We start from the raw sequence: 22,364 nt of genomic DNA, 5'->3' as shown, positions 1-22,364 counted from the left end.
GAATATAAGTTTTGCTTACTATATAGGTAGGACAACGTAGGGAAGCTGCCTTATGCCCCGTCGGATGCTTAAATTATCCATCTAACCCAGAATTGTCTACTCTGACTGACAGCAGGTCTCCAGCACTGGCCTTACATATCACCTGCTACAAGAGATACTAGAGAGTGGGACTTTTCACATGCAAAACATGCTCCATCACTAAGTTCTGGTCCCCTTTGCTAAACTATAAATAAAAACTACAACACATCATTCACCTGTTCATTTCTCAACTTTGTAAACACCAGTATCAGAATGGCTATTAAAGTATCCGATGATGCTTCCTCCCCAAAATGTTTGCTTTCCAACTCCAGTATTTTCAGCAGAAGCATCATTTATTTTCAGCAATGAGAATTGCAGCTCTGTGAGGAGTCTCTCAACTCCCTTCGTGAACTTGCCAGAATTCCTGGGGGTGAAAGCCATGCCTGTTAAAGCGGTACAAGAGCACTTTAAACACACAGTATGGATGTGACCCTGTTCAGCACTCTGCCACCCAACAGCTGCTTTGCACCATCTCCGAAAGAAGCGTGTGACATTTGAAGGGGATCCAGGGTGCCACAAAGAGTTTTAAGGAGGTCAAGGATTCGCTTTCCACTAGCCAGGTTCTAAGTCCCTTTGATTCAGAGAGGCCAACAATTGTCACTACAGATGCACATAGGACGGCCTTGGCACTGCCCGGACACAGCTCAACAAACGGGCAAAAGATCACTGCTCTCTTTGCCTCCCGAGTTCCTGACTGACTTCAAAACATAGTATTGAAAGGAAGCGTTTAGCGCTGGCGCCATTAAGGCCAACTTTGTCCCAGTAATGTCACGAGCGTGGCTTGTTTTAAATGCAGAAGTAGCAGTCCCATCCTATGAGTGTCTACCTCGAAAGGGTTTGCTCTCAGGTCCGTGTGTACAGGATTGCTGCCTGAGGGCGTGTGTGTGTGTGTGTGTGTGTGTGTGTGTGTGTGTGTGTGTGTGTTGTCCCTCCGCCTTACACTGCTCTTTCTTTTCGGGCTTCTTTCAGTGCTACCCTGATCAAAGGGAACCCCATTAAGCATTTCAGAGCAACCAATGTGCTCCCATGAAAGGAGCTTTGGAACATCAAACCAGGGCCATGAGAATGAATGAAAAGAAATGAGCTACACCAGTAATAATTTGGCCTGGGTGAATATTGCTCTCTCTCTCTCTCTCTCTCTCTGAGGTGGCCGGAGGGATGCTGCTGGTCCCCTCCCAAGTTTGTTTGGACAGGACTGTTAATGAGTGATTAAGAATGATTTGTTGGGAGCTGTTCTGCGGGGTTTCCTTTCCCTTCTCTTCTGGATGGTTTTTATTTCACAGCAAGCTGCAGGGGCTCCCTCATTGTCCGAGGAAGGAGGGCAACGCATGCTCCATTGGATCCCTGCTCTCCACCTCCCTCCTTCCCCCTTTGTTGTGGGCTCATGGCCTCTCTTCGGGTGCCCCCTGCTTCCAATCGCTGCTTAAAGCACAACTGCAAACTCATAATATTTTGCTTTCTTTCCTCCCACAATTACAAGCAGCTATTTCCCTGGGCACCCCTCTACCTCACTCCGAAAACACGTCTCCCTGCAATCACCATGGAGATGTCACTACTAGGAGCAAGTCTGTGGCTATGAAAACCTGCTAGTAGTTACTCTTCCTTGCAAACTTTTCTCACTTGGTCAGGGTATAGGTAGCACTCTGACTAAGGACGGACATCAGACTTGAATAGTGCTTCTCTATCTCCCCTATCATGTCAATATTTTTGAAGCCCTCTGAGATCTAGCTGTACAGAGGTCTTGGGGGAAAGATCCAACATATATTGGGCCCCATCTGCACTATACACTTAAAGCAGTAAAATACCACTTTAAACAGTCATGACTTCCCCCAGAGAATCTTGGGAACTGTAGTTTGTTGAGAGTTGTTAAGAGATCCCTGTTCCTCTTCCAGGGCTACAGCTTCCAGAGTGGCTTAACAATCAATCCCTCTTCCCAGGGAACTTTGGGAATTGTACAATCTGCCAGATGGAAGATGGCCCAAAGTGGTTGCATGAACTGGATCCAAATCTAGGCTGGTTAGTTGTGCCAATATTTTGCTAGATCAGGAATTGATAACCTGTTGCCCTCCAGATGTTTTCGGTCTACAACTCACAACATCGTGCTGGCTGAGGCTGATGGAAGGGGAAGCCCAACACAATCTGAAGTGTCAATGAGCCCACGAGGAGCTCAATGAATTTTGATGATCAACAACTCAAGTGAACTGTGTCATCAGGAACATATTGACACCCCAGGTAAGTTCAGATACCCAGGGGCGAACGAAGGCTAACCAAAACCCAGGGTGGGGCAAACTGCCGGCTGTGCATGCATTGCACCACTACGTACGACGCATGTGTGGCGCTGCTACATACAGCGCATGCGTGCGACACCACACATGCATTGTATGTAGCTGTTTGCCGCCGGTGCCGCCTGAGCGCCATACGTACGGTGGTGTGATCCTCCACGTGTGGCTGCGGCGAGCACCCCGCGTGTGGCGGGGCGAGCACCCCGCAGGGGGCCTTCTTGTCACTCCTCCAGACATGGCACCCGGGGCGCACTACCCCCCGCCCCCCCTTGCGACGCCACTCCAGATACCAACCTGCCAAAATGTTCATGGGTATGTGAATTAACCACTCTGTACCACTTGGCAGGAAAGAGATCAGTTTTGTGGACTGATCATCACAAAAAGTCTCAGGGCTCGTCCTTGTGTTTCCTTTAATTTTCCCTCATCCAAATGGCGATCTCCTTCAACTACTGTTGTTCCCACACTTTGTCCTCCCTAAAACCCGATATTCCCTATGCAATTGATGTAGCTCTCTGATTTGGATTTTTCAGAGCATAGGGAATCTCTGGTCTTAGGGAGGAGAAAGAACAGAAGGAGTTGAAGGAGAACAGCACATGTACAAAGGGAAATGAAAGGAGACACAAGCGGTTCACAATTCACATTAAGCTGAAGTCCGGATGGGCCCTCAGACTTGGAGCCTATTTTAATGAAGAGTTTACCACCAAAAACAATTTTCCTTTGCAGTTTCATACATCACTAGCCAGCAACGACAGAGGACAAGCGACTTCCTCCTTTTCCACTTCTTATTTAATTACTGAAGCAAGAATGTGCACATCATCCTCATGGTGAATTGAGTAAGCTCCACCCGACTGAAATTCACTCCTTTCACCATTGTGCCCATTACACAGAAAGTGCAAAAGAGAGAAATAGATGCTCGAACCATGGTGCAAACGCCATTGCTGCCTGTCAATAAGGTGAAAAGTGGTCCTTGGTGATGGTAACAATTTCCACACAATCGCCATTAGTGGGAATGGCTTCCAGCTCAAAGGTTGCATGAGTTCTGGCATTATTCTTTCTACACATTATGCAGGAGGCAGGGGTAGAATTCTGAAGGGCACCACTTGAAGCTACAGGTGTGTGGGTGTCATTTTTAAAAATGCTCTGCCACATTAAAAAGAACCTCCCTGTGTGTCACATCAGTAAGGAGGTTTTGCTAAACCTTTTCCCATAGTGTTTTAAGGCAGAAGGTAGATTGGGATCTACAGGTACATCTCTGGGTGACTTCCACAAAGGGTTTTGACTGATGATGAGATAAAGAAAGCTAACCAGGAGTTGCCTTTTGTGTGAAAGAACTATGTGTTCAATTCCGTTCAGTTCTGGTAGTGAAAGCAAGTATAAGGCTTTAGAACTCTGTTCTTTAATTGCAAGTGCATGCCTTTTGCACCTGGTTCACACTGGTAGGTCTTGGGGAGAGGAGGTTTTCTAGCAAGAAACAAAGTCGATCTGACAAGCCTGAAGTTTGCCCAGCCCTGTTTTAATTTACAGAAAGCTTCTTCATGTGAGGGAGCATTCAAAATGTATCACATCTACACCACAAACACATCCTCTGAAGTTTGAATTGGTAAAACGCAGAATTCTACCAGCTCAGGGTACTCACAGCTCCTTCAGAAGTTTTGGGCTCATGATGCTAGCAGGGAAGGCAATCATTTATTAATATGAATAATAATAATAATACATAATCCTGCTTTCAATGCAACTTGTGCCTGCAATAGTTTTGGGGTAGTCAGACTGCTTCATTTCCAATCAATTCATATCCTGCATCTTCCTGCTGAAATCCCTTAAGTTTCTATATCACAAATGTCCAAAACGTGCTTTTGTTGTGCTAAGAAGAGCCTGCTGGATAAGGCAAATGGCCCACCTTGTCCCACAACTGGTTCTCAAAGCGGCAATAAAACACCCATTTGGACTCTGGAGGGTCCCTCATTCTGCAGAACATATAGGCTGGTTTCAAATCCCAGAACTGGCAATTTGGCATAAAGCACTTGCAGTAACAACATCAGACTATCGGGTCCATCTCTGTTTCCAGATCTCTTTGGGAGGCAAACCCACTGCATATTCCAAAACGTGGCAGGGATCGCCCATGATTTAAGAGCCAAATCTTCCCCCTCAATTATATCCTGTTTGCTTCTTCCACTACTTTTTTTCCAAGACACTTGTTGCTAAATCTGTGCAACACAGTTTTTCACTTTTCCCTCCTAAGGCTCTGGCAGGTGGAAAAAGGTAAGAAAAGAAAGAAGAGACGGTGCTTTTCCTTCATACACCCACAACTCCTTTTTAGAACACAGACAAACATTCACATCCCGCCATCTCCTCCAAGGACATACACAGCAGTGGAGTCTCGCTGGCGCCACTGTGGATGGCAGAATGAATGGCAAACATTCAGACCAAATCAGGAGGGTCCACAGAACAGGTGCTGACCCCGTTCTCAGTCAAACTGGTGAAAAAGCAGAATACGGGCCTCAAGGACACACAAAATGTCATCTGACTTGACAGAAATGCTCTTCTCCATTTAGCCATTCTGCACACATACGTGACCCCTACAATACTAACGTGAAACCACATGACAGAAAATCCTAAATGAGCCAAGGTGGAATCAGGGACACTGGGGGTGCAGAAATAATGACCAACTCTTGAGGTTTGATCAGAAAATGCGAAGTTACAACTTCTTTAATGACAAGCATTTCCCTCATTGTGAAGCTTAAATTATTAAACTTTGCAATGAAAGGAATGGGGAAATGGACCCGAGTCTACTCATAACTGATCTGAGATGAGAAGGCCACAACATCAAGCACAAACTTTTTTATTTACAGCTTTAAAATATAGCACTTTCTGTAAACAGGAATTCAGAATTGCTAAGGAAGAGCATATACTTTTCATTTACAACTAATAGTCTGTCAGGTGGAAAATAATAGAGAAACACCATTGAAATATTCAAATATAATTTTTAAAAATCTCATTATTCAAGTATTTCACACTTTTGAAATGGCCCTCGTTTTTCCACATGAATTGCTGACAAATTTTCCAGGCTAAGATGAGGGAGAGGGAGAGGAGGAATATTGATTTTAAATATAATTTTGCAGATTAACAGGAACTGGTCTGAAAGAGATATACTTTCACAATGAAAGAGAGAACTCTCCCACCCACTTCCTCAGGGGTTACATTAAAAAGAAACAGGTTGCAGAAAGGTAGCTTGGTAGACTTCATCACCTCTCAAAATTCTGTAGGTGGCAAAGCTGATTGGGAGCATTTTGCCTAGCAGTTTCAGAAAATTCCCTCTTAATCAATTTTGGCTCACTGGGGGCTTCCAAACTCTTGGTATTTTTCAACTACAGAAGGGCAAATCCAGGTTGTGCAATTCTAGCTGATTGTGAGGTCTTACGCAACACACCTGCAGGATCGGGTTGCGAAAGTGCAAGGCGACACTTGCTTTAGCCAACTTCTAACCTCCCTGCAAACGAATCAGTCAGAATGCTCAGTAAACAGGTCACCCACTAAATGCTGAATAAAACTTGATTGGCACAGTGGTACCTCGGGTTAAGTACTTAATTTGTTCCGGAGGTCCATTCTTAACCTGAAACTGTTCTTAACCTGAAGCACCACTTTAGCTAATGGGGCCTCCCGCTGCCGCCGCACCGCCGGAGCACAATTTCTGTTCTCATCCTGAAGCAAAGTTCTTAACCCGAGGTAATATTTCTGGGTTAGCGGAGTCTGTAACCTGAAGTGTATGTAACCTGAAGCGTATGTAACCTGAGGTACCACTGTATTTCATGTTGGCAGCTGAGGGAAGCAATGCAGAATGACATGCCGACAAACTATTATGAAACCACCACTAATTCACTATGATTGTTTCAACTACACGTTGCGTAAAACAACTGCAAACAAAACCAGTCTGGAGGGGGTTTTCTATGAAAGTATGCCTCTTCAGTCGCAAGTGAAGAGATGTACTAGGTTACAGGATACATCCCTGTGCTTTAAAACAAGGACAGGCCTCCCCATGGCCTCCTTTGCCATTCCTGGGACTGTCACAATAGCCAAGGCTAACCGCTTTGGGACACCCGACCCCCTGTAGCCACAGCTGCCCCCTCTTTCCTTGCAGACACTGTAAAACATCCTTTATACATGCTGCTGAAGTTGGCTACTTGGTTCTCACCAACTTATTTGTGCAATAATTTGAAACAAGTAAGTAACTGGGAACTAGGCACCAGCATCTTCTAAGATGGAGAATGCTAGGACTGTATCTCCTCATTTGGACACGGAATTACACACACCCCTCCTTCCTGAAAGAAGGGTAGGGTATAACCTATGAGGAAAGTGGACTAGGCCCTTACCTGACAGGTTGAAGGGTTGATAAGAGGACCGGATTGAGAAAAAGGTGCCTTGCCCTTCTACATCTGGTGGGTTGACTGACTAAGATCTTTGTTTAATGAGAATGTCTCCCTCTTTGGGGAGGGGGACCAGCTCACTAATTAGGGCTATAAACAACCCCCTGCCCTACAAACACACAGACAACCTTCGTTTTCCATTGGTTTCATTGTCGAATTAAAACAAAGAGGATCGGAGGGCTGCCTCCCTTTGAATGGTGTATAATGCCTTCATCTCACCCCCAGTTAGAAAGTCAATAAGTGAATGATCACCACCAACCTGGCTGTATGTCCTGTTGCACAGACTTTCTCTCTTCCTTAGTGTTGTAAATTCTGCTTGGGTGAAAACAGGGTAAAGAAAAAGGGACCAGCTAAAAAGGACTAAACTGCTATCCCCAAGCTCATCAGAATCATACCCACTCGATGTAGCACGGGCAGGAATGGCTAATGCTTTCAAAATAGAGGTGGCTATCCCCAGTTCTGGGGCCTGATCCAGCCTCTAAGCACTGTATTCCTTTTGCCCCATTTTTAGCAACTGTAAAAAAATACAAGGGAAGTAGGCACAGTGATGGGTGGATAGCACCAAGCACTCTGATGGGGTGCGCATCGCACCCCACTCCTCGGCTGATCTGCATGGACATGCACATGAGTGTGCACGCACATGCACAAGAGTTGTGTGGGTGGCTGCACCCATCACAGGCATGTCACCCTTAAAGTGCTGGCCAAGGGTCAATGTGGCCCTCTAATGAAAAAAAGAAAGAAAAATATTTAGCAATTCTGCTCTAAAAAGATGGGTGCTGACATATAAGGCAACCCCCTCCTAAAGGCCCTAACTTTTAATCACTGGTGTTTGAGGTCAGTATTTTGTTACACGGCAGGTACTAGGGAACACTCTGGGCATGCACACAGGTGTTTGCCTTTGTTTGCAAATTTGCAAATGTTTCCAGAGCAGAGCTTAAGTGTTAAAAATAGGTTCTGAGGCTAATCAGTGTCTCAGAAGAAGATATAACTGGAATTAACTTGGTGGCACTTTCCCTTTTTTTGCTTCTGGATCCTGGGAACAGGCTTCAGAAGTATTGTAGAGGATGACCACCAGTTGGACTGCCGGGCTCAGTCCCGCCACTGGCCTATTTCAATTAGTCTTCAGCTCCCCGCTGCTCAACAGAAAACGACCCCCCCTCCCTTCCCCTACAATTTCTTTGGTAGAGATTTAATTTAGGGATTTACTTGGGCATGTGGATCAACTCTCCCCATCCCCCGCCTTCCTTATTTCAAATTTGTACATCTATCGTGGTTCCTTCCAACTGTACAATTCTATGATTCTACATTCCTATTTTTTAAAAAAATTAAAAGCAAGATATGCCCATTTTATTTAGTGCCATAGGCTTTTCACTGTGTTTCCACAAATCCATTCAAGTTGGGCAAACTTCCTTTCAAGTACCAACCTGTTGCATGTTCTCCCCAATGGATTTCAACTTTGTACCTAAATTTGGGTTAAATTTGTTTCAAGGTCTCTCTCTTAGCACCTTGCTGAAGATGTTCTTGAAAAGAGAATGGGTTTGCTTAGAGCAGGGGTTGCTTCAGAAGAAATGGTTTCGTTTCTAGAGACAGATTATTGTTGTCTATTATTTCAATCACACACACGGGTTTTTTTGCAACGGGTTCCTAGAGTTTTACACAACCCAAGAAATGCTGGGCAGTTCGTCGTTCCAGCTGATTTCCTCATTAAGCGATTAAGGAGAAGAGGTGAATGGCGAGGAAAAATTAAAACGAGACTACACCCCCCCCGCGAGCCTCCCAAGACACACAGCCGCCGCCGCCCCTTCGCTTCCAATGAAGCCATATTTCTCCCCAAACGCAAAAAGGGGATTCTTTACATAACAACTGAAAAGTCCGAGGAAAGCCTAATTGGATTAAGTCCCCTGAAAAGGAGGTGAAGGTGTCTGAATGGGGCAACGCCAAAGGCTCCACTTTCCCTGCCATCTGCTGAGCAAGGCGAAAGTGGTTTCTGATTAATATTATCTTAATCAAACCCGCTGCCCTCCATCAGGCGCGCCGCCTGGGAAGGTTGGCGCAGCCCGGCGCGCCTTTCAAGGCCAGCGGGCGGCCGGGCCTTCGCTTGGGGGTCGGCCGTCCCCCGACACCGAGCGAGGCCACGCAGCCGAGGCCGCCGCCGCCACCTCGAGGCCCGGAGCGCGGCCAAGTCCCCCGGCCCTGAGGCTGCCTTACACTAGAGCAGTCGACCCAGCAGTCGGTTTTGGAGAGACTTACACGAAAGGCGCAGTTCAGCCCTGCTCAGTTCATGGCTCCGAAAACCACCACTGCGCGCCCCGTCGTGGAACACGCTTTTCCGCACCCATTTCCCCGAAAGTCTCGCTGCTTCCAAGTGCCGCGTGCATTGCTTAACGCGCGCGAAAGGGTCCTAAGAACACCAGCGTCTAGCTTTTCGGTTCCGACGTTAAAATGGAAACGGGGAACCCCCAAGTGGGGACACTTGTCTTCCTTCGCTCCTACTCAGTCCGTTCAAAGTATATTTTTTTAATATAGGAAATGCTTTAAAACAAAACTGTACCTTATACCCTTCTTTCCTTTTTTTTCTTTAAAGTTAGAGAGCCGAGCTGTTCGGGACGCCACCCCTAAAACAAGAGGGCCGAGGCCGGGCTCGCCAAGCAGCCCCTCCGGGTGCCTCGCTTCTCCCCTCCTCACGCGCACTCTCCCGGCTGGCTTCTGGGGGCCTAAAACTCTTTCTCCCCCCGTGTCTCTGGGGAGCACGTTGGCTGCCGGCTTGGCCTCGGTAGCGCTTGGAGAGGGGGAGAGATACGTGCCTGACCCCCGAGTTTTCCTCGAGTCCCTCCGGCCTACTCGGCTTCTTCCAAGCAGGCGCGTTTTCTAAGAGAATCCGTCGCTCAAGCGCCTTTTTGTTTTGTTTTGATTGACCTCCCTTTTCCTGCCCAAAAAGAAGTTCACAGCTGGACCCAACTTTAAACTTCAGTGCTTAAAGGGAAAAAAATCATATATATTTTTAAACAAACCCTAAAAACAAAACTGCGAGGGCCTCGTGGAAGGACAGTCCCGTGGTGACTTCTAGGGAGTCGCTCCAAAGTCAACAATCCAAGGAGAGCAGCCGGTGATGTTTATTTCGTAGTAACGAATAAGTAATTTATTAATTAGTAATAAATGCTATAAAAATACTACGAAAATTAACACCGCAGTAGGAAAGTGCCACATTCGATGCAACTTTTTTTCTAAAGTTCAAGATAAGAGGGAGGGCGATGGCCGCCCCATCATCTCTTGGGCGAGGCGGCACCTGCAGTTTCCAGATCTTCTTGGGCTCCGCAGCCCTCGGACGAGGCCGCGCAATCCTAGGGAGGTTTACTCGGAAGTAAGCCCTATCGAGGGCCGTGGAGCCTGCTGCTTCCAGGTCAGTATGTACTGCATAGGATTGCAGCCTGTTAAGTCACAGTGCAGCCTCGGACCTCTCTCTTTCTCTTTCCCTCTCTCTGCCCCGAGGGAGCCCCCATCGCTCTCGGCCCAGGCCCCGGCCGAGTCACAGGTGTCTCTCCAGCGAGACGCCCCACATGGGAAGCGCGGGATCCTCACCTCTGCTGCCAGGATCGTGAGCAGCGCAGGGGGAGCCCAGAAGGATTCCACACACACCCCACCTACCGTGTAAACAGAATTCAAACTGGATAGGAACCACCAGTCGATATTAAAGGGGGCCGGGAGAGAGGTTAAGGGTGAAATTCTAAGTACATTCCCCTGGGAGGAAGATGCGCGGCAAGGACAGAGGCTTTCCCTTCCAAGAGAAAACAGAGGGGAGTTTGGGATGTGCAGATGATGGTGGGAGTTTAGAGGGCCTAGAAACTTGAAATCCAACCCAGAAATAGTAATGACAATTAATAATAATAATATCAACGTTATCATTATTAAAGTTAGGACAATTTCCATCCCAAAAAGCCGTTCCAGGCCGATAGCCCCCGAACTTGGCAGGAGGCGATGACTAAAATCTCGGAATTTCAGCCCTTTGGGAAGGGGCTCAGTATCAAAACGGGCCTCGTCGTCCCCCGTTATGAAACAGCCTCCTAGTCCCCCCTCCAGCTGATCTCAAAGCTCTGCGCCCCAAGACGTTTGAATTGCGACGAACACCTCCAAACTAACCTCCCACTTCGCAAGCTGCATTCCAGCACCCCAAAGTTTCACTTCGCCCATCCCTAAAAAAAATTAATAATTCAGTTCTGCTCCTTCAATTCTGCTCGCATTCCTTCAAATGAGAGGCTGCCCAGCTCGATCCTGCCCATCTGGATTTGGGAGATGGGGGGCTTCTGCAAGCCGAGGCACCCTCCCTGGAGAGCAAGTCTTCCGAGTCCACGTGCCTCGGATCGGGGCCCCCCTCTCCCTTCCAGTGACAACCAGTGAACCTTCCCCAGCCCTCGGGGATCCACACCCAGGCGCATCCCCTCGAGCGGAAGCGGCTAACCTAGGAGGATCCCATGGCCCCCAGGCCAGCGCGCCGCGCTTCCCTGTGGATCCCTCTCTCGCCTTGATCCCTGCCAAACTTTGAGCGCAAAAAAAAACAACCCAAAACGGATGGAGTCTGTTCCCTGCCGCCCCGACGGCTTCGGACTGACCTGTGGAATCCATGTCAGGTTCCTCCAGCAACCCACAATGCATGCTGTTCCCATGGACAGTGCAGGAGCCCCCAAAGTCCTGAAGTTTTGTGGAGTTCCCCTGTTTTTGCTCAGAGATGCCGGCGAAAGAAAAGAGGGAGAAGGAGGTGTGCTGGTGTGGGGGGTGGTGGAGGTTAGAAAGGGGGTGAGAGGGGGGAGAGAAAGAGAGAGAGAAGGAAGGGGGGAGAAGAGAGAGAGAGAGAGGGAGAGATCCTCAGTAAATCCAACAGGGCAACGCCAGAGCCGTCAAAATGTTTGCGGATGTTTCATGGGAAAAAGCGTCATTTTATAGGAGCCCTGATGGGAGAAATGTCATTGATAGGCCGGCCAGCCTGATGAATGGCTGCTAGTCAGATGGGGATGTGGCAAGGCTCAATGTGAACCCCATTGTGCCACTGTTTTGAATAAGAAAAGCGCTCCCCCAGCGAGGGGGGCTTTAGATCTACGCAAGCCCGACACTTCTCCCCCCCCTTCCTCGGCTGCCTCTCCCTCCTCCCCACTTGCCATTAGGGAACGTTTGTCTTGGTTAAAGTTCCAGAGAGAGAGAGACGCCCCCTCTTCTTCCACTGCTCCCCCATCCACCACCCAGCTTTTGGCTCCTTGCAGGCTGAGATCAAAATTGGCTTAGATCTCTCTCTCTCTCGGGCACTGTTTGGGGGCATGTAAAGACTATGTTAGACCTCCTCTTCTTAGGGAATCGCTCAGAGCATCTTGGAAGCGCAGGTTGTTTCTGGACTAAGGAGTCCATGCTAGGTGTAAACTGTTCACACATGTAGAATCTTTTTTAAGATACCCATCGAAATGTGAACGCTACAGATTTGTTTTCTCAAACATCACAGAAATAGGCTTCCAGACTAGAGTATTGCTGGGGTGTAACGTGTGAAGAGGCCCTAAAATGCACGCAGGAGCAGGAAACAAACCCGTCTCCCCATCATCACTGGGATAAATCTAAGCGCTTCTTCTCTTTCGGTTATTAGAGTAAGGAAGAAGTTAGTGCGTGTGTTCCCGGGAGGGGAAGAGATAGATGTTGTGGATTGAAATATGCCTGATCCCATCCGGAGGTCTGAAGATTTCCCAGAGACTTTCCCCCCTCCTGCAGGGTTGTTTGGAGGCAGAGATGCGTGCAGGCTGGTGGGGGAAGATGGGAGAAAAGTTGCCCGTTTCTTCTGAAGGCGTCTCTCTGTGTGCTGGGAAGGGCTCAAGCGAGTAGCAAAACTGGAGCTCTGATAAAGTGGCTGGTTTCGAGAGAAGGGAAAGCTGTGATTAGAATATGAATGGAAGGCTAGGAGAGGAAGAGAAAAGGGGATTACGGCTGAATTACTTTGACCATGGACAGAGCCAACATGGTTTAAAAAAGGGAGGGAGGAAGCCACCCTCTCCTCCCCCTCCTCTCCCTATATTCTCTTTAAGGCAGGAAAACACACACACACACACACACACACACACACACACACACACACACACCCATGCCCATATTCCCCCATCACACCCCATGCCCTAAATGCAGCATATGGAAACCTTTGGAGGGATTCAAAACGGTTTGGAACAAATCCACTACATGCTTTTACAATATATTGAAAGTAAAAAAACAAAACAAAACAAAACTAACGAGGGGTAGGAAAGAAAGGCCGGTGGAAATTTGCAGATCAAAGTCCTGGGGGGCAAAGTTAAATAGAGAAGCTGGAGTCAGAATGGAAGAAAAAGCCAGAGGGGATGTCTGGATCATAAATTCCAATGAGGTGGTTTAAAACAGAAAAAGCAGCAGCAGCAGCAAACTCTCTGATATCAGGAGGAGGAGATAGAAAACACTAGCGATCAAGGAGAAAAATAAATGTCAGACTGTTCCGGGGGTCTCCTATTGGATTAATGCTTTGAAAGAAACAGGAGCTGCTGGTGGAGGTGGAGGGAGCAGCCTTGGCAGGTGGAGAAGGCACCCAAGGTGCCCTCTGTTGTCGAACCCTGGCTTGGTGGGCACATGTCTGCATTGCTGGGCAATGCCCCAGCAGGACAGGCAGAAAATGACCCGGAGCCAGGGCTCAATAGGGAGCCGTTCATGAATGATAATATATCCAAATAGCTTTACAGAGGAGTTTTCCTAAGTTCCCAAAATATCTCATGTAACCTTACACTGGTCATCTTTTTCAATGGACCTTGTGCGCCAAGACTTGGCAGCCCATGCCCCCTGGGGACTCATGTGGCCCTCAAGCAGATTTCATGCAGATGACAAGGAGGATGGAAGGAGTTTGAATTACCACCACCCCATACTCTTTTTCCTCCCTTTCTTTCTTGAGATACTTAAGAGGGTGTGTTTCCTTTGGCCCTGCTCAGCACCAACTCAGGGCCCACCCAGTGCCAAGATGCATCAAACAGGCAAAAGGTTGCCTACTTCTGCTGTAGGCACAGGGAGTCATACCAGGCTAAGCAGGCCACCACCTTCCTGCTTAGGAGAACCAGTGTAATGTGACAGAGTGAGTGTTGGGTGATGACCAGGAGGAACAGGGTGGTCGTCCATGCACCAGATACCAGAACCAGAGTGGCACAGAACAGACCTGCCAATCAGCACCCTTGGCTAGTAGCTAGCCATGGTCTCCGCTGAAGCTCTCAGTGCAGTTCTGGAAGTCCTTCTTCAGAACAGCAGTGGCTGGTGCCCATTGGGATTGGTGGGGTAAAAGCCAGGGCGGCCAGCCAATAGGGGAAGCCAGAACCAAAAGGAGGCAGAGCAATCCTCTGATTGGTTGTACATGAGGCAGCTGGCAGGTGAGGACTGGCTGAGGGCAGACTGAAGGTTGTGCAGCACCCCATTCACCCTAATGGACAAGCCTCCTCTGCTTCAAAGCACTGACTGGCTCTTCGGGAGGGATAGTTACTGACTGGAACTGGAACTGAAAGCATGGGGCTCCCAGTGTGTAATCCCTGTGGCTCCAGCCTTCGCACACTGAGTGGTGGGATCTCAACCCGACCACTGAAAGAGGGACCTCAGGCTACATGCATTTGTCTGAACGCACGTAGGCTCTTTTACAAGGTTGGGCATCCTGACCCGGCAGAGTTCTGGACCACAGGAAGGAGCCTGTGCATATTCAGATAAACTTGCATGAACACATCCCTTTCAGACCTTCCATCCAGTGGGTGCGTTGGAGGGTAGAAGCAATGTAAATAAGGATATGGGTGCGGTGGACGACCTTGGGGTCTCAAATTTCAGCAGTGCCCTGTGCAACACCAAAATTCTGCACCACCTGCCTCTCACCTTCCATTCTACATAATAGTTGCAGAGCCCCCTGTGGCGCCCCTGTGGATCCATGCCCAGTGCAATGTGGATTTTAGGTTGCACCCCCCCTAAACCCACCTCTGGTGGGGACAAGGGTCACATTCCTCTCTCCATGCAAATGCATGGGGGAAAAACTTCTGGAAGGGGTGTGTGTGTCTTAGTTCTCAATCAACATGGTAGCACACACAGCCCACAAGTGCATTTTTTGATATTATTTATTTTGTTCTGCTTTTCTGAGGGCATTTGCCCAATCTATGGCAACTGACCAAACTGCAGGAGGCAGTGGAAGACAGGAGTGCCTGGCGTGCTTTGATCCATGTGGTCACAAAGAGTCAGACACGACTAAACAACTAAACAACAACAACAGCAATGGCAACTATAATACTGAGCTTGGCAGCTTCTGCCAATACATTTTGCACTATGATACAGCAATGAAGTAGTATCACTCACAGCCTCCGTTATGAATGGCTGGTGGGGTGAGGAATTGCTGCTAAAGCTACATGGAAGTGGCAACTGGGGAAAAGTATTTCCCAGCAGGGTCCCCAGTGTCTATGGGCAGGCCACCCTGTCCAAATTCTGCAAAGCTGTTGTGAATATAAAATGAGAACATAGCTGAACCCACTGCATCCTCAAGTGTGGGGAAAGGCCTCTAAGTCAGTTGTCAGGTCTTGTGCCATCTGATATATGTTCAGACAGGCTTGTAGTGCCGCAGGGAAGCAAAGGGAGCCCACAAGTTATTTTCATCTCAACCTCACCCACACATCAAATACCTTGCATTCTTGAGAAAGCCAGGACACCCCATCTAAACAATGCTGCTGTAGAGGAAGGCTTACACACCAAGCTCAGCGAAGACACTTTTGCAGACTGTGTAACATTGGGGGGAAAGCAGGTAATCTTCATAATCACCCAGAAGATCAGGTGCTCCTAATAATATCAATGGATAATTTGATGGGCAGGTAACATAGGGTGATTGGAGGTAGTCATTTCTAGTTACTGCTTTCCTTTATCAACAGGGGAAGGCCCATAGCTCAGTGGCAGAGCACCTGATCTGCATGCAAAAGGTCCTACGTTCAGTCTCCAGCATCTCTTAAGGCTGTGAAAGACACCTGTCTGAATCTATCCTGTGTAGGCAATACTGAGCTAGATGGACCAAAAATCTGACTTCTTACATGGCAGCCCTCTATGCTCCTATGATTAAATCAGTTTAGGTTTCATTATTGGATCAAGTTATTTAAAAGCTTTTTCTATATTCTGTTTTTTTGCTTTATACTGTATATATTTTTTCCTGATAACAACCTTTTGTGTGGTGCTTTTAATATAGCTTTTATGATATTTAACTTCTGTCTATTTTTTGCATATATTATTAGCATTGCATTAATGGCTTCCTCCCTTACCAAAGTTTCATTTGTGACGTAGTCTTGTGATATACTGCATTTAATAAAAATAACCCACCTATGAAATAATATCTGCTGCTCCTGCATGCAGTGAGTTAGGACTTTTCAGACTTTTACTGTCAAGCCCACCCCTCCCTTTTTTCTTTTTTAAAAATATAAACTCATTTAATTCCTCAACATTTATAGTACATTAAATTCAGGAATGCCAACAGCCTCTTTATTCTAGTACAGTAATTCAAGCTAGTAAAAAAAGTCTGTTTGCAGACTAAGGGCACCACTTTGGAAAATAATTTATAAAGGTGGTCATTACTTCCAACAGCAAAATGAGGATTTGGCTAGGACAGGACACAAACTGCATTCAGCATCTCAGCTGGACTAACATCCTAGTGACCTTCACATTGAATAACATTTCTGGTAAACAGCTTTGCCTGGACACTGGAATACAAAGTGATAAAGAAGCTGGACTGGGAACAAAAACTCTGGTGGCCAACATTTTGCCTACCACAGCTCATTGTGTTGATACCGCAAGATCCTGAAGCATTCTTCAGGCCATCCCATCTCCATCAACTATCTGAGAAAAGTCACTGGACAGAAATCCAACCACACCGTGGAAATAATTAACAGTGAGCAATGGGGAGAAAGGCGATTCCGTTCAGTGTCATAGGTGAAGCTCTCTGATTCACACTTTGCGCAAACTGAAACACGACTTTCCTTCGACATTTTAACCTCTCTGAATTTGAAATGCAGTCCTCCAGCCACGTAATGTCTACAAAAATCCATATAGTAGGGGGAAGAGTGCATAAAAGTGCATTGATTAGCAAAAATAACATACAAAAAGGTGTTCTATTTGGAAGACTGCTTTGCATAAACATACATATTAGGAAAAATTGCATGCAAAAATGTGTATATTAGGTGAAGTGTGCAACTAAAATGCTGATAGATTTTCATGAGGACTTTAAAAAGTCCCCAAGCTGGAAAAGTACAGAGCTGTACTGTATTTAAGATTGAAAAAATGAGAAACTGAAACTGACAAATTCGCCAAGTGCGATCTTATACATGCCTATTCAGAGGTAAACCTTATTAAATTTGATAAGGTACTGTAAAAGGTTGGTTTTGCCTGACTAAACAGTTGGTTCATGTTAGCCTTCTAATCCTCATTCAGTAATCATCAGCGTTTTACCATGTTTTTGACATTCTACGGTGGTACCTTGGGTTTAGTACTTAATTCGTTCTTAACCTGAAGCACCACTTTAGCTAATGGGGCCTCCTGCTGCTGCCACGCCACCGGAGCATGATTTCTGTTCTCATCCTGAAGCAAAGTTCTTAACCTGAAGTAATATTTCTGGGTTAGCGGAATCTGTAACCTGAAGCGTATGTAACCCGAGGTACCACTGTATTAGTAAGCACTCACATTTTCCCTTCAACTCTTCTGTCTCTTTAAAGAGTTGTCATTTGTTTTGTATGATTGTTTCTAAGCTTGAACCTGATTATTTAAAACATTTACACACTGCTGCTGCCGTGAGTGCTGGAAGGAAGACTGCTCCCTGCTGCAAGGCCCATTTCCACCTGGCCTAGGGGACGGGTCCCAGACTCATCCTGAAAAGCCAAAAGAGGCTCCTGGGAGACCACTGGGACATTGCTGGAACAACTCTTGGGTCGGGGAAACTGGCTAAAATGTTTTACAATGTTTAAAACAGTTCTAATTTTGGTTCCTCTGTTTTGTTTTTGTCAGGCTGGGGCTAGTTAAATGTTTAGTTGGGGTTGGCAGTTATTTTAATTTGGGTATAACTTTAAACTGTTTATTGTTATTATTATTATTATTGGTTTCTATTGATTTATTGGTTTGTTTTTGCCTGTATAGGATATTCAGCTTTTTAATGTTTGATGTTTTGTTTCTTATATGTGCTGTAAGCTGCTCAAGAGTGGCTGGGGATGAATTTAGCTGCATCAGATGCTCTCCAGCTCCTCCTACTTTCTTAGTAGACCACAAATGAAACGTGAGCCAGCAGTGTGGTGTGGCAGCTAAAAAGGCTAATGCAATTTTGGATTTCCAGCTTGCCAGTTGTAATAGCACTTCTCTGTTCTGCTCAGCTGCAGTTCAGATCTGGATGCCAGAGTTTAAGGAGGATATCAACAAACTGGAAGGTGTCTGGAGGGTAGCTTCCTGGTTTTTGTTAATTAATCTTTTTTTTTTAACATTGCTATGTATTCAGTGATATCTTGGGAAGAGTCAAGCTTGGCTGCCATTTATTACAGTAGTTTCCGAGGAAGTACTGAAACAAAAGTACATTCTGGAGTTTTCATCAATATTAACTGTACTACTGCATGAAATTTGTATTTCAACTCTACTGATGCATGGAATTTGTTTCATATACGGATATTAACTTTACTAATTTATACTGGCTGTTGTACCTTGCTGAGAATTAGTTGTGTGTTTTGGATTTATATGTATTTGCATTACATTCTTTTATATTAGGTTGAATCTTTTATTGTATATACATTTTATTAATTCACCATTCATTTATTTATTTATTAATCCATAATTTGGTTATTATGTTTGTGTTATTAAGGGACCTCTTCCTCTGGTTTATCTTTGTGCCTGGAGTGTGACGTCAACAAATGAGGAGGGATCTGAAGTCCAACTCTTATGAGAATAGGTTGAAGGAGTTTGGTGTATTTAGCTTGGAGTAGAGATGATTAAGAGGCGATAGCATAGTTGTCTTCAAATACTTGGAAGGGCTGCCACATAGATAATGGAGCAAGTTTGTTTTCTTTTGCTCCAGAGTGGGTAGCCCCTTACTCAGTGGGTTCAAATTACAAAGAAAAAGGATTTAGACTAAACACTAGGGGGGGGGGACTTATTGATGGTATAAGCTGCTCAACAATGGAACAAATTGCTGCAGAAAGTGATAGGCTCTCCTTGGGTTAAGGTTTTAATGCAGCCACCTATTAGCAATACCATAGTACTGGTTTTCTTGCATCAATAGACACTTAGACTGGATGTTCTTTAAGATCTTTTCTGACTCTGGTTCTATTCTTCTTTCACATTTATTTACCAAAATTTACATACTGCTTCATTGTTAAAATAAAAAAACCCCACTCCTCGAAGTGGTTTACAAAAATATAAAACATTTCAAGTGACTTTTGTGAAGTTAAGTGCGAACAGTCTAGTTCCACCACAGCACATCTCTTTTGTAGAGACCCAGCTGGTCCCAAAATGCTCCGCAGTGCCTTACGGATCTGAACTCTTCATCCTGACACCACCTATCTAGTCAATTTACATCGCTCTACCTGTTTTAGCAGGCTCTGCAAGAAGATCAAACCTCTCCATTCTTAAGGAAATCAGCCCTGAGTGCTCACTGGAAGGACAGATCGTGAAGCTGAGGCTCCAATACTTTGGCCACCTCATGAGAAGAGAAGACTCCCTGGAAAAGACCCTGATGTTGGGAAAGATGGAGGGCACAAGGAGAAGGGGATGCCAGAGGACGAGATGGTTGGACAGTGTTCTCGAAGCTACCAGCATGAGTTTGACCAAACTGCGGGAGGCAGTGGAAGACAGGAGTGCCTGGTGTGCTCTGGTCCATGGGGTCACGAAGATTCGGACACAACTAAACAACAACAAAGTGGACAGAACAGATACCATTTCTGAAAATGCTATCTTAGAATGTCCTCGGCGTCAGCTTCTTACCCACACTTGTTTTCCAGGACCTTAGAGAGGTATTTCCTAATGTCACTAGCACAGATAGTCAGGGTATGCAGTAGCTACATGACTAGATTCAGATCAGTTCAGCACTTTGGAAAGCAGCTTGCTCTGGTACAAAGCACTTTGGAGGCTCAGGGCCTGAATCTGTTGCATCCCTCCCCCCCCATTATGGGGAATCAAAAATAGCTGCAACTCTCCCCAGCTGCCCCCCCCCTTAGACAGAAGTATGTGCAATCTGCAGGTATAGTAGCCCCTACAAACTGGATAAAGCCTGCCAAATTATAGGCAAATGGGTCCAGGCACCTTTAAAGTTCAGTTTGTGCGGACAGGAAAACTAATAAATTTGCTTTGCTCTCCGTGGTTAATTACGAATACGGCATACATCATGCAGATGTCTCTGGAAAAGTAGCATTTTCAGAAGCATGGGGCCAATAACAAGGGAGTAATGATAAATGTGTGGGGAACTTCAAGCTGGTGTTCTGCTCAATTGGCCCTGTAAATGGGAACTTACTGGACTATTTGAATGGGCCTTGTATGATGGACTGATGCAAATCATATGGGAATTTGCATCTTTGTTGTCTGCTACATCTCTTTCTTGATTTGAGTTTAGAGTTAACGTGTGAAGCCTGATCTGCTTTGGGGCTCAGCAGAACTTCATTGTGTATGTGAGAAATGGGAGATCTCTTGTCCAAGAGTGGGGAAAATTAAAAGCCACTAATTTCCTGAAGCCTGCAGCTCAAGGGGCAGAGCATGTGATTGGCAGGGAGCAGGTAGAGAAAGGACACAGAAAAGGGAGCCAGGCTGGAGGTGGGTCTAGCATAAGAAGAAAATGCTCTGTAAGCTTGGAAGGAGAGTCTGGTAAAGTGAGGGATGGTTTATGTTCAGGGAAAGTGGCTGGTACTTTAATCTACTTTATTTTGTTATTTTGCTCCACTGGGGAATTTGCTGAATTTGCATATTTCCTTGAAACTCTGTATTTTTTCCCCATCTTAGTATACCGTTGACTTGTTTCATAAACCTGTGTGGCCTCAGCTTATTGTAAACAAACTCATGTCTGGAAACCATAAACTGTGCTACTTTGAGAGACTTCAGGGAGACCCAAGGCTAGAGTTTAGGCTGGTGGAGAAAGGGCACACTAGCAGAGAAAATTTCCCCCAGCAAGTTATTAAAAGGGGAAAGGGAGGGTGCAAGACATGGGTGCGTATTCTGCTGTGGCCAGATCTTCTTTTCCCTGGAAGCACGGGACCCCGGGTGCTGGGAAGCGGCTGTCACAGACACCCATTGATAGGTAGGAATGTGTGGGAATGTGCCACAGAAGGACTTGAATTTCCAGCATTTCCAAGCAAGTAGCTATGATAAGATCACAAAACAGACAAGAACAAGGTGATGTTGTTTCAACATATCCTCCTTAAAGCACTATATTTGGAGAGCTCTGTAAAACTATCCCCCCTCTGATTTGAACCTACGGCTGACACTCTTAATAGGATCTCAGTATTGCTACACCACAAAAGCTCAAGAATTGAAAAACGTAACTGAAATTTTTTTAATCATTAAAAAACCCCAAACATTGTGCAAAAACAGTTACACTAACCCCAAACTGTGCACCAGTTAAGACTCTGCAAAACTGTTCCTTGAAATCCTATTGATTTCAATACTGTGTTCCCACTCTTAAGTTTATGCACATATTTAAATACTGTGTTGACAAAGGAAGCAATCCACTAAGCATGGCTGATCTGCAGTGCTTCCATCCATTTGAAGTGGAAACTGAGTTTGCATAGTCCCAGTGCCTTGGTGGAAGGGGGCACCTAGCTTAGTGCCACAGATAAACACCGCCTGAGTCTTTGCGCTAACAGCTTCCAACTGTTCTTCTTCAGCATTGTCCGGCAGTCAAAGAGAGAAGAAAAAAACAGTAAGGAATTAGGGGCCAATTCGGTTTTAGCACTTCTGAAGCCACTTAAGCTCTTTCCGATTATATTTCCGCTTGCCATTTTGTCCCTCCATTCCTCAACACTTTCATTCATTATACTTGGCCAGTTTTAATCTGGGTATAATGTTCATAGACTGGAGTTCTTGGAATAACAGTTTACAGGCATATGGTATGCGCAGGGAAGACACATGACAGGAAGACTTGCAGTAATGGCACCTGAAAGATAGGAAAGAAACACCAAGGTCATTGTATATTTACGTAAAAGAGACAAAGAGATATATCCATTTCTTTATTGTATTTTATCACCATCTTTTGGCTAAATTCCTCCCAAGTTGGTTAAGAATTAATTGCAATAAAATAAATACAGAAAAAACAATTAAAATTCAATCAGCCTATATATTGGTTAATTTACAAAATGTTAAATTAGGAGAGAGGGGAGAGTAATAATAATAATAATAAATAATAATAACTTTTATTTATATTCCGCCCTCCCCAGCCAAAGCCGGGCTCAGGGCGGCTAACAACAATAAAACAGTACAAAAAGTATTTGCATCACCGCCAAAATGGCTTTGTCCCTGGTTGCTACCTGCTTCACCTACGATGGTGAAGAACTAGGAGGAGATAGTCTGCTGGTGACCTCAAAACACA

At 45.8% G+C, this 22,364-nt stretch overlaps 2 protein-coding genes and 1 long non-coding RNA gene across 4 annotated transcripts in view; 1 reads left to right on the top strand and 2 right to left on the bottom strand.

Moving 5' to 3' along the window:
- Window positions 1-11,893, bottom strand: part of RFX4 (regulatory factor X4) — a 72,560-nt gene extending 60,667 nt beyond the window's left edge. Inside the window, exon 1 of one of the 2 annotated variants that reach the window (XM_081210814.1) lies at window positions 11,389-11,893. In XM_081210814.1, coding sequence (XP_081066940.1) covers window positions 11,389-11,431 — 43 coding nt within the window. In that variant the 5' untranslated portion in view covers window positions 11,432-11,893. The remainder of the gene's footprint in view (window positions 1-11,388) is intronic. The other variant, XM_081210812.1, reaches the window with a different exon arrangement.
- Window positions 9,032-20,820, top strand: LOC308596046. Its single transcript, XR_014012285.1, has 2 exons — window positions 9,032-10,181; window positions 15,706-20,820. It is a non-coding gene; the product is annotated as an uncharacterized lncRNA (long non-coding RNA).
- Window positions 20,821-21,317: 497 nt separating this feature from the next.
- The window catches only part of POLR3B (RNA polymerase III subunit B), an 80,725-nt gene continuing 79,678 nt past the window's right edge, over window positions 21,318-22,364 (bottom strand). Inside the window, exon 29 of the mRNA XM_081210804.1 lies at window positions 21,318-21,932. Coding sequence (XP_081066930.1) covers window positions 21,803-21,932 — 130 coding nt within the window. The 3' untranslated portion in view covers window positions 21,318-21,802. The remainder of the gene's footprint in view (window positions 21,933-22,364) is intronic.

Source organism: Podarcis bocagei, assembly GCF_964188305.1.
Source record: "Podarcis bocagei genome assembly, chromosome: 10".
In the NCBI taxonomy this organism is placed as follows: domain Eukaryota; kingdom Metazoa; phylum Chordata; class Lepidosauria; order Squamata; family Lacertidae; genus Podarcis; species Podarcis bocagei.
The sequence above is the reverse complement of the archived record's forward strand: the minus strand, read 5'-3'. Positions and strand labels throughout refer to the sequence as shown.